At 38.0% G+C, this 12,274-nt stretch overlaps 1 protein-coding gene across 1 annotated transcript in view; it reads left to right on the forward strand.

Annotated features, from left to right (window-relative positions):
* Positions 1-88: 88 nt before the first annotated feature.
* futsch (microtubule-associated protein futsch) overlaps positions 89-12,274 on the forward strand; it is a 221,540-nt gene continuing 209,354 nt past the window's right edge. Inside the window, exon 1 of the mRNA XM_017619273.1 lies at positions 89-1,986. Coding sequence (XP_017474762.1) covers positions 1,398-1,986 — 589 coding nt within the window. The 5' untranslated portion in view covers positions 89-1,397. The remainder of the gene's footprint in view (positions 1,987-12,274) is intronic.

Raw genomic sequence — 12,274 nt, forward strand, 5'->3', positions numbered from 1 at the left:
GCCAACTACAACAACGCTAGTCAAAAAAAAAAAACTAGAAGTTATACCAAAAAATATAAATAAATAAAATATTAAAAATTATTTAAAAAATTACTAAAAATTATTTAAGCAAAACAATATTACAAAGCTTATAAAATCGCATACACATCAACCTCAAAAATTAATTTACTTAAAAAAAAAAAAATCCAAACTAATTAATTTACTCTGTACAACAACGAAGAAAGTACGAGTAAATTCGAAAAACCTGAATTTCAAAAACTCAAAAGAAAAACACTCAAGAACTCACTTGCTCAGCTGCAAGTAAGCGCAGCAGCAACAAAGTGCAAGAATAAAAATTTGCATCTCACACGCTTTTCCAATTTCCATTTATAAACGGAAAGCTGCGCGAGAGCACACACACGCCAAAGAACGAAATAACAATTGCAACAGCAACAACAAAAACATCAGCTAAAGCAACCGCTGCATAGACAACGCGGAGTCGCAATTGCTTGAAGTTGCAGCGCTAGTGCAAAAAAGCCAACAACAACAAAAAGTTATATTAAATCAAATTTAGTGCAGAAAATTTCGCGCTCTCTTTTGGCCGTGGCGACGTGCTGTTGCAGCAGTCGTGCCATAACGCAGAAAACAGTTAGTCATCAACGGCGCTTGCCAACAGAGTGACTCGAACTAGTACATGCCACAAGAGTGAAGCAGAAAGTGCGCGTAGACAAGCCGGCAAATAGCAAAGAACTACGCAGCGAAAAATTGAGGAAAAAATATTTGAAATTTGAAAATTTTTATAAGAAATTCTTAAGGAATTTCCGTGAATGTGATTATTAGTGCATACTTGAACCCACAATTAAGCCAAGACACAAACCAAACAAAGTAGAAATACCAAAATTATTTCGAACCGAAAGAAAAGACTGATTTGGATTTGAAACTTCCAAGAAGTTTTGAATTCAAAAAATCGTGTGTAAGTAGAGAAGCGAAAGCGAGGTTCCTGCCTCAGATAGAAGAAGAATTGTGACGTTTTCAAAACTGCACAATTGCGCGTGCTGAAGTGCTAGTGAAGGTTCCTGTTAAACGTTAGAAAGCAAAAACCAAAAAAAAAAACCAAAAAGTGACAAAATATTATTAATTTGCGCTTAAGTTCCGACTAAACGCGTTTCTAAGTGCTTAAGGCAAACAGCTGGAAAACCCCGTTTAACAACTACAGTGACTCAAACCAAATTTGCCTAGACCAGAAAACCATTTAAATCCAACTTAATAACCTTTGACATTTCCGCTGCGCTGCTGCTGAGCGCTCAATAAAAAAATCCACAACAACTTCAACCCAACTACAGCTTACAACAAATCCACGTTCAGAAAACACTACACCACACCAATCGACAAGTGCGCACGCGCCACTTAGAACAACAATGGCCAACGGTAACGGTAACAACGCAAGCGCCGCCGCAACTGCTGTCACCAGCAATGGTGAAGGCAACGGCTTGGCCACCAATGGCGGCATAAGCACCACTACGACGAATGGTGTTGGCACAACAGTCGCTGAGCATTTGAATGGCGGCGGTGGTGGTGAGAACGCAGAGCATGTCAACGCCACTCCAACTGGCCAGGACACTGGCAATGGTAATGGCCACGATGCCGCTGATACTGAGACGGGTGGCGCTGCAGCTGGCGGCGATACCACAGAAGGCGGCGACGGTGGTGGTGGTGGTGTGGGCGGTAGTGTTGGTGGTGGTTTAGGCGGTGCCGCTTCCACCTCATCAATGGGCGGCGATGATGCTGGCACCGATGCGGGCGCCAGCTCATTGCCACCGTCCGAAGAGGCGGGCGGTCGTCCGCCACTCGATACCGCTTGCTCTGATGGCGGTGGTGGTCCGTCGAGTTTGGGTGGTGGCATGGTTGGACCACCAAGTCCACTAACCGGTTGCTATCTGCTGATCGTGCTGGGTGAGCCACATTCGGAGGAGCATAAGGATAATATATTGCAGCATTTGTTGAAGGGTGAGTAGGAAATATTTACTAAATAGTTTTTTATTTAATTTGAAAACAGATTTGTTTTAAGAGACCCTACTGAGTATTCACTTTAAAGTATATATCTAACAGTTTTACTATTTTTTATTGCAAAGCAAGCTAAAAGTTGTGAAAATTCGTGAATAAAACCCGAAAGTTCCTTAAAGTGCTGGAGAGTACTAGAAACGCGTCGCCTGCTTTGTGGGAACAACTATTTGAATGTCATCAAATCGCTGGTTCCGATTGGTATTATTTAAGCTCAACTGCACGGTGTCGCGGAAATATCATGTCTATGTCTGTGGCTCGTTTAGTTATGCGAGCTGCAGACATGGAAGATATCGCAAAGAATTAGAGGAGTGGGATACTGATTGATTTGTTTCTCTCAGCACGCATACCTAAGAACCAGATCAGTAGAATCTGTTTTGCATACAATTCCTAAAGTCGTAGGGTAGTATTTTAAGACCAAAATACTTCTTGGTTTGTACCTTCCTCGATATCGACGGATTTTAATATGTAATATGCTACCGAAGGCGGCAGTAAAACCCCTTAGTAAGCTCAGTGTCGATAACAGCGGTATAACTGTCGTAGCCGGGTCGGGGAAGTCCCTACGCAGAAAGTAAGGTCGGCATCATCAGAGAAAAGCTGGAGAAGTTTAACTTTGTCACAAATAGACGCTCGTCTTATTTCCCAGGAGATTCATAGCTCCTTACGCCCAGCTTTCCTCAATCGGTAGAGTTCAGTATCTGCTCTCTTAGGGGGTTAAGTACCTAGGCGTATGCCCTTGCAGGAAGCTGGAAGCCAAATACTGATTGAACAAGTAAAAATACTTAATTTGCTCTACTAAGCTGTAATAGTGTCTTTGGAATGACATGGGACCCCTCTCCAAAATTGATATACTAATTTTTTATTCCGGCTTTTCAGACGAACGTTCTACAATACATAATTTTTCTTCCCTGTCTGAAACGCTAATATTCGAAATGAGAGAAATATAGTATACAACTGGCTGTATGAAACAGTAAAAATAGCTGCATATGATGTATGTATAGAGTATTGGTCTAATGGAATTATGTAGAAAAAATTAAAATTAGTTAAAAAGTAAGAGTGCGTGGAAAGAGCTGGCCTTGTTAGAGTCACCAGGACGTTTCGGACTCTACTACGTAAAAATATGGATATACTGGAGACTTCTTCAGTGAACATATTCTTGGAGAGATCAAAGTTGGATGATAGTTAGGGTGCCCTTAATCTCAAATTTAGGTTTCCAGATTTCTGCAGGACGTTTCAAGCAGAGGTTAGCGCCTTATATTGGGCAGTAGACCGGCTAAGTATTTTTGTAATGCCAATCAGGAGTACAAATATCTACACTGACAGCCAATTAGATATCAGCGCTATATTGTCTGACCTCCCTCGCGATGACCCGGATTGCTTACAAACCTGGATTGTATGCGATCCGAGGCACAGCGACACTACCGGGAACTGCATAGCAGCCGAATTGTCTGGGCGGTCTTCTCATAGGCATTTAAGTCTTTAGCCGGCTCAAAGAGAGATGGGCGAAAACTCCGAAATGCTAAGTTTTACAGTTTTTTGGCCGCTTGTGGGCCGCAGACGGTATTCGGAGTTTCTTCAGCTGCCTAAGCGCGTAGTCTCACAGGAACACATGAATTAGATCGGTTATGAACTGTGGCTTCATATATTTTATGCTACCTATATACATACATATTTTTTATAAGTATACGCAATTAAAGTAAAAGCTCTCTGTAACCATCACTGCCTTAATACATTTCTGACTAGAAATAGGCGAAATAAAGAGAGTAGATGGCAACTAACACTTGTTTCCTAGGCTTCTCAACAGGATATTACCGACCAGCATTGAGTGTTCCAACGCCTAATTGGGGAATAAAAGAAATCCTTGAACAAAGTGTGATATGATTTTTGTATAGCAGTGGCGACCACATAGAGCTTTTACTTTGCTAAGTGTTAGACGTGATAAATACACAGTCCACTTGATTTGTCACCACCTGATGTCAACTTCCGCAGAGAATCAACCATATAGCATCAGTTCTCTCTAAACTCCAGGGAGTTTTCTAAATTCATACCTGCATTACATCTCCAGCAGGACTGAAAAAATTCTCTCGTATTAACCCCTTCAGGACGAATGGAAATATGCTTCCCAAAAAGTTTTTCTTTTCAAGAAAACCCGGGTTGCAACTCAATCAATCTGCGTGGGCTAAGGTCGTATTCTTACCAATGCTAGAAGGCTGATCAAATTCTCCATTTTTAACCCTTTCAGGATGAAAGGAAAAATGCTTCCTATAAAGAGTTTCTTCTCAAGAAAGCTGTGAATCATTTTAAAGTTTTCTGATTTTTACAGTGTGCCTCATTTTTACTTACCATATTTATGTCACAAAATTAAAAAAAAATATTTTAACCAAACTATACAAATTTACCTTAAATTAGAAACAAACTTTTAGAAAAGAAGATAGCTATAGAAAAAAATTATAGAAAAGAAAATAAATGTTTAGAAAAAGAAAACTTTAGAAAAAAATATGCACTTGTGAGAATTTTAGAACAAAATAATTTTTAGGAAAAATAGTGTTTTTTGGAAAACGGAGTAATTTTTAGAAAATATTTTTTAAAGGAAGAAATCTTTTTATTTGTTGTTATTTAGAATTAACATCATAAAATAACATTAAAGAACAAACTAGCAGGGCGACAGGCTTGAAATTTTGTTAGCAAATATATTTCTACCTAAAGCCGAAAAAATTATTCAAACAGAAAAAAAATGTTTTCCTTATCTTCAAAATAGGAGGTGATTCTCATTTCGTTGTGCCGTTGGTTTAGTAACACAAAAGCTCTTGGAATCATGAATACATAGATATGTACCAGGCTCATCAGTCAAACCGCCTGAAAAAAGAACTCATAGATATCACTGCAATTTATTTCTGCTTCACTTCCTGTAATCAGCTAAAGGAAGTCATTAAAGGTTGACATTTTAATTCCCATAGAAAAAATGTAAGCACATACTTATCATTACCAACCACAAAATGAGAAAAAAATATATAAAATCGCATAAACGAAAAATCGATAAACTCACAGCGACGCTTCGTTGCATTTCGAATGGTCATTCAGAGAAGAAGAAATTCTTAAAAAAATAAAAAATAATGCAATAAATCTGCAACACGCAAGCGTAGCTGAATTTTATGACTCAGCTAATATCAGTGTAGCACGCGCAGAATTTTCTTTTTCACTATTTTCTAATTACAGTTTTATTGTTTTTACTTTTCTTCTATTTGTTACATTACAGAAAAAAAAGAAAGGAAAAAGTAAGATTAAAGACAGGAAATTAGAGCAACAGCATAAATTTTACAATGCCGGTTATTGCAAGTGCGGTGCCAGTAAAAAATCAAATGCCTAAATGTTGCAATAAATTTTTTATAATTTTATGTTTGTTGTTGCTGCTTGTTTGTTTAACTAACAAGTTTATGATGTGCAAAGAACTGTCGAGGCAGTAAAGTGTTTGCGTGTCACGCCAAATGAGAAATATATCCATGTTTAAGAAAAGAGGCCGGCATGCGGCTTAATGATTTGCTGAATTAGCGCCAGCTTCGTGAATTTTGGACATTTCTAAGAACAGAACTCAATACCAAGTTTTCTTCAGGAGTTCAGGCTTTTAAGGCATTCAGCATGTTGTTGAGCTTTAAGTTGTATTAGCTGAATTGAGTGCTGTAAGCTTCAAAAAAGCTGAAGGACCGAAAAACTTGATTTGGAGTTCTACGCCTTATTCAGCTTTAAGTTGTATAGCTGAATTGAGTGCCGAAAGCCTGAAAAGTGCTGTAAACCCAAAAAAAAACCGATGCGAAGTGACACAGTAGCACTTGGCAAGCTTAGAGCTGAATAAGCTTGCTGAATAACTATGCAAAGAATAAAATTAAGTTGTGTTGGGTGACTTGAAATAATTTCATACAGAAACAGTTAAGTAATAGCTAAATTTGTGGCTGAATTATTATTTTTTTCAATTGGCATAAGCAATTCGATTACAGATCGAATATCATAGCTGAATTAATGGTAAAACAAGTAACCATTAAACATCATGGATATACCAGAGCTATTGTTAAGTATTAGCTGAACATATAGCTGAAAAAACTGTGTGCTGAATGATTTAAACAAAAAAAAACAGCCGAATAGGCAAATGAAAAAATTGTTGGCCAAAAAACTGATACAAAATAACTTTATTTTATCTTATTGAGTAATTAAATAGGCAGCTGAATAAGTTTTGTCTAATAATAAAAGCAAAAAATAGAAATTTTAACATTTTTTTGCTAAAAACTTACATAAATTATCTTAGTATATGCTGCTTATATAGTGGAATATTCCGCTTAATATCCAGCTGATTAGGTTTTGTGCTGAACTACTTGCTGATTAATTTAAACAAATAAAAATTAAAATTATTTTACTACAATTTTCTATAGATAAAATTTTGATTGATTATGCCGCTGAATAAATTATGTGCTGAATGAGTAGCTTAATAACGAAATCCAATATTTAACTTGGAGGCAGAACAGGTAAAAAAAATTGTTGGACAAAAAACTTATATATAATATTAAATTTTTTTTTAATGAATAATGGAATAATTCACTCAATAGCTCGCTGAATAAGCATTGTGCAGAACTTTTAATTGAACTAATTAAAAAAATTGAACTGGCTGCGCAGTTGGTTGAATAAAGTAATTGCCAATTTAGCAGTTGAATTGGAAAGATAATAACATTTTTGCTAAAAACTGACATAAAATATCTTAGTATTAGTTGCTTATGTAGTTGAAAATCATGCCTAAAAGCCAGCTGAATAAGTTTTCTGCTAAATTATTAGCTGAATAATTTCAACAATGGAAACTGAAAATTAATTTAATAAAAGTTGCTATAGACAAAATTTTTGCTGAATAAATTATGTGCTAAGTTAGTAGCTTCATAAGAAAATCAAACATATTTCTTAGTGCAAAACTGTCCTAAAATATCTAAGTTATAGCTTAAATAATTATTCACGGTCTTCTGCATACTCATGTGCCCAAATCAAATCATATGTTGTTTGCTGAATTGCTGAAAGAGCGATTATCTGAATATATTAGAAGTTTAATAACCAGAAAATTTTTTTCCCGTCGCTGTGTCGCTGTAAGATTGACTGAACAGCTGCTCAACATTTGGCTTAAGCACGTTTGCTGAATAGTCAGCCAGCTACATGAATATTTCTTTTTGCTGACATATAGATTTTGTGGGATTGACTATTTTATGATTTTCCTGAATATCTTCAGTAGTTGTCAGCTTAAACGTAAGAAAATTTCAGCAAAAAAAGCAGTAAAATTCTGAGCTGAATTGTCATAATACTCAACACCTAATAAATGGGGTAAATACACAAGCTGAATTAGTTTTTGGTGTGCTTTATTAGTGATTTATAGAAAAATACAATGGTTTGCTTTCTGAATTTTCACCTGTGCCTCACACTTTGCGTATGAGCTAAAGGAAATTGAGATAATACGCTGAACGATGGACTTTCGTCTAAACTTTATTAAAAAATTGGTCTTTTTCATTTGCGATGAATTATAGCTCAAGTTTGGATGTAATAATTAAAATTCACAAATTGATGATTAGCTGAATTGTCGTTTGCAGCGTAGAAAATTCACGATCTTGTTAAAATATGAATAGTAGTTTGTGACAAACTAAATTAGACATTTTGTCAAATTATGATGCTTTGTTGTTAATATTTAGAGCTGAATAATTTGCTGAATAGCTGAATACATATTTTATCAAGATGCAAAAAACGCATTACTATATATTTAAAGAAATCACGGACTGCTCAGCTCATACTATCTACATCTCATGATGATTTTATTAGACTCACCCTCTATTAGTAATTCAACAACTCCTTATGTGCATTCTTATCATAATCCTGCAGATCCGAACAGCGTAGCTCTACGGAATAGAAATTGACAGCATTTATCCATCATTCAATATCACACCAAAGCCACTTGGCTAGTTTCTTCATCAAATCACTCATTCCTCCACACTCACACTTTACTTCTAAGTCCATCATCATTATGCTCTCTTTCTTTGCCTACTCGCATGATTTCATGATTCTGGCACGCGATACCAATTATTCAAGCGTTAAAAGTTTCTATTGAAGCCATTGCACTTAGCAGTCAGTCAGACGGTCAGTCAGCCGATCGTCAACAGCAGTCAGTCAGTCAGTTGTTCACTGTGGCCGTTAGCCAATTAACCACTTCAGTTAGCCAGCTGGTCGGGCCGGCATGTGTGCATATTCTTTTGCTTGCTCGCTATTTTTTATATTTCCACGTATTTTTTATGATTTTCATTATATCGAAATTTTTTTTTGTTTTGTTCTTGTTTTGCCTGCTTAGCGCACTCGTGTATGACTTTCAATTGGAATTACAATTTTTAATGGATTCTTTTGTTGGTTAATTTTGCGGCTGCAGCTGTAATTATTTTCAGCTTGTTCTTTCAGATTCATTTGTTTTAGAAAACTTTTATGTGTTGGTTTGTAATTTGATGGAAAATCGAGTTTGTAAATTTTTGGCTTGAAACTCGTTGAGGCATAAAGTGTGTGGTGGTCGGAGGCGCTAATTGGGAAGGCGGTAATGCGAGGAATCAAAAAGTTGCTGGTTTAACTAGCAGTTACTTTTATAGTTCTTAAATTAAGAAGAAAGCTTTTTGGAAAAAAAAATTGATTAAGATATTTGAAATAATATATACTTATGATTGAAGCACAGAAGAAATGCTCTAAGAAGTATACGAGAGAACCTTAAAAGCATACGCAATACAGGGGTTGAGCTCAGATAAATTTGAGTTCAGTAAACTGCACTATTCACATAATCATTAACTGAGCCAAAGTTTCACGGTGCTTTGGCGATAGCTGAAGCACTTCGTCCGCTATTGGCAGGGACTAGGCTCCAATAACGGCATTCATGGTGGCAGAGTCACTGAAGGAGGCGAAGGACTTGCTGTGTATGCCGTTATGGTTTGTACAACGTCGGGTCCTGAGGTTTTAGCAGGTGTGTCGGTGAGTTCGAAGAGCTGACTTATGTCGTACCTTTCGTAGAAGCTCTGCTTGAGGCAAGTGTCTTTAGTAACATACCAGTAACTGTTTGCATTGCATAAGGTAGTGCACGTTAACTGATTGAGTTGGAATTATGTGGGTATATTAGGGAATATATACATAGCGCTGCGAACTAGCTAGATCTATTGTGCTAACCCCCTTATCTAGTCACTCCAATTTTAGGCTGCGCACTTTGGAGGGTGTCATGTTCTAGATTCTGGATGGAGATGATAGTCGGTTTCCAAGGTGTATAAGTCTGAGTCGAGTTATACTGGGGCAATCACATAGTATATGCTCCCGAGGTTTAATCCTCTAGCCCAAAAAACCGCGAGTTCGTCTCCTCAGAGAGGCTCATTTTGTGCAGATGGTATTTCAGCCTGCAGTGTCCTTTCAGGTATCCGGTGAGAGTTTTTAAACTCTCTCAGCTAAGATTTAGCAACAACTCAGAGATTCTACGAGAGGGAGTTATGAATCCTCTGTCTTTTGCCCTTTGTCGTGCGTCATTGGATTGTAACTTCAAAGTCCTTCCATTTCTTTAGGTGCTCTGCTGTATATCTTCTGGATGGACCAAAGAAAGGCTGAAGGCGACCAGGCTCCGTTGGGCACTGCATTTTGCTAGAGCGTCAGCCCTTTCGTTGCCAGTGAAACCCTCATGACCCCGAACCCACCACAGGGTTACTCTGTTACTGGAACCTAGTTTTACCAGTTCCTTTTTGCAGCTGTATAGTGCTCTTAACGCTGCCTGGCTATTCAACATGATGTTTATTGTTGCCCCATTTGTCCTTCTGCGAAGACATTCGTGGACACAGACTTCAATTGCGAAACTCATGTAGGTACCCGTCGAAAAATTGAGAACCTTGAAGGGATATGTTACTTCCATCGGCTGAAATTTTTATATCACCAGCACGGATACTTTGTCGATATCAATGGCTCTGGAGGCTTTCGTCTTCCCTATAGCTACATGAACTTTACTTCTGTAGAAAGTAAGAGGTGCACTTTTGTGACAGTTTATGCAGAAATCTGATCACATCACTCGACGTTTGCCCTTGGCAGTGTGAACTGCATCACCTTGGCTCTAAAGAGATATGGTCACCGAATTGAATTTCTAATTTGCAGTCACGTCTCGTCGGGTTGGGCAGGTGTCTCACGATCGACCATAGCCTAATCACACCTGAGTTGAAGTTGCTGTTCTTTAAATGCTGGACCGCTTGCCATTGAAATCAACGTAAAGCTGGTGAGTGCTGATTTGTTTGTCAGGAATTCGGACTACTTTAAAAGCGTCGTTTGTGGTAGGCTTTGCAGATCGAAAACCGCACTGCTAAATGTCTAACCAGTCGATTAATGATGAACCTCAGGCTTTTGCCTAGTGACCCAGAGGAACCCGCGCTAACCTCCGTGTTCTACAGTGGTACCACAATGGACCTTCAAAAGGTTTAAGTGAGTTGGTAACTTGAATCGATTGACACATCAACCTAACCCAACCTATAGTGGAAAAGAAAATATAACAGTTTCCTAGCATTGCCGTATACGCCGCGCACCGGTAATTCTATCGTTGCCGAGAGCCAAAGGTTGCTCTCAACGGTCACCATCAGTACTCTCACCCATTTCCAGGGGCCACCGAACGATTCACTAGCACAGCCCGCCTCGTCTTAACAATGGTCTCACCGATGCTAGGAACCACCAGTGCCAGTGCCTCCTTCGCCATCAATACCCTCTCTGTCCCCAGTAACCATAGTAAAGTCTAAAAATAGAAGCGGTAAAGAAGTTTTACTTCTGGCTCGTGCACACAGATGCACGCCTCGTTTCTTTTTTGCAATTTTTAACAACCTGCGGTGGACGATCGATCTTCTAGGTGGTAGGGTCTACCAAGGAGTATGTACTGTACTCCTCATAAGGGGATAATACTCCTTTGAGTTTATAAAAAAAATATTTGACATTGAGAAAAGTACCTTCTATATAGTTGTCTGCAAACCTAAAGTAAAAATGGAAACAGACACGCTTTAACGAATAAGTACTTGTATTATCTTTAAGGATTATCTTCCACTCTAATAACACTACTATGTACTATGTACTATAATATGCAGCCTTATTTGCTCCACATTTGAAAAAACTTCCGTGCAAGCAATGCATCAAAAAGTACACTCCATGCGCGTTGTGGCCGCTCAGCATGCAATTGGCGCATAAAAAACCTTCCTAATCGGAATGCCAAAAAAAAAAAATGCGTATACATATATATAAAAAGGAAAAATAAGAAAACAGCAGCTTAATAACGTTTCGTGTAAATGGGCGCTCAGAACTGCTGTTTCATCATATATGTAGGTCTGTGCTGACTGGTACGAGTCAGTGCCCGAAAATTGGCAAATTTTGCGCGCTTTCAATTTACCTTTGTTAATTTACTCTTGGCGTATTTATTATTTAACTTCCGAAGAACTTTCTGTATTTTTCATGTTTTAATTTTTGCCTTGTTTCGCTTTTTATGCAATCTTTTTCGAGTACTTTCTTTTGCAAGATTGTTAAATAAATCCCCACGAAAACAAGAGCAAAACTTTTTTCCATTGGAGAATTGAAGCTAATAATTTTCATGCTCGCCATCGATATGCGCCTGCCACAATTACACACACACACACACACACACACACACACATTCGCACTCATAGAGCACCTGCACGGTATTGAAAATTCCTCGTGAATTTTTCAAAAGAAACGAAATATCTCGAAATGCTGCAAATGAAAGCACAATGAAGCCACAAATACGCACACAATCATTTTTGCATAAATTAAGTGCATGCAAGCACACGCACAAAAAGATTGTCCAATATCTCAGGAAGACTCAGGAAGGCAACAAGCACAAAAAAACTAACAACAACAGTGTATGTACAGCAGTCATGCCGCTGATAAGCAACCAACCGAAATTTATGCCAATGTGCCTCCGGTTGCCGCATGAATTCTTAATGTCAGCATGTAGCGTATGTATGTATGCTCCTCCCACACGCGCTCCCTTCACTCTCCCGCACTCGACACTCAACCAATTTGCAGCCTTCATTTTGTGCGTTTGTGTGTGTGCATGAAAATTATGTTGGGAAAATTCAATTTCATTGTTGAACTTTTGCGCAAATATTTAAGTTCAATGTGTAAGTGTATCTATAGTATATATGTATGTACATATATGTACATTAGG

This window comes from Rhagoletis zephyria, unplaced genomic scaffold, assembly GCF_001687245.7.
Source record: "Rhagoletis zephyria isolate East Lansing unplaced genomic scaffold, Rhagoletis_zephyria_1.1 Rzeph_scaffold_00036, whole genome shotgun sequence".
Taxonomy (NCBI): domain Eukaryota; kingdom Metazoa; phylum Arthropoda; class Insecta; order Diptera; family Tephritidae; genus Rhagoletis; species Rhagoletis zephyria.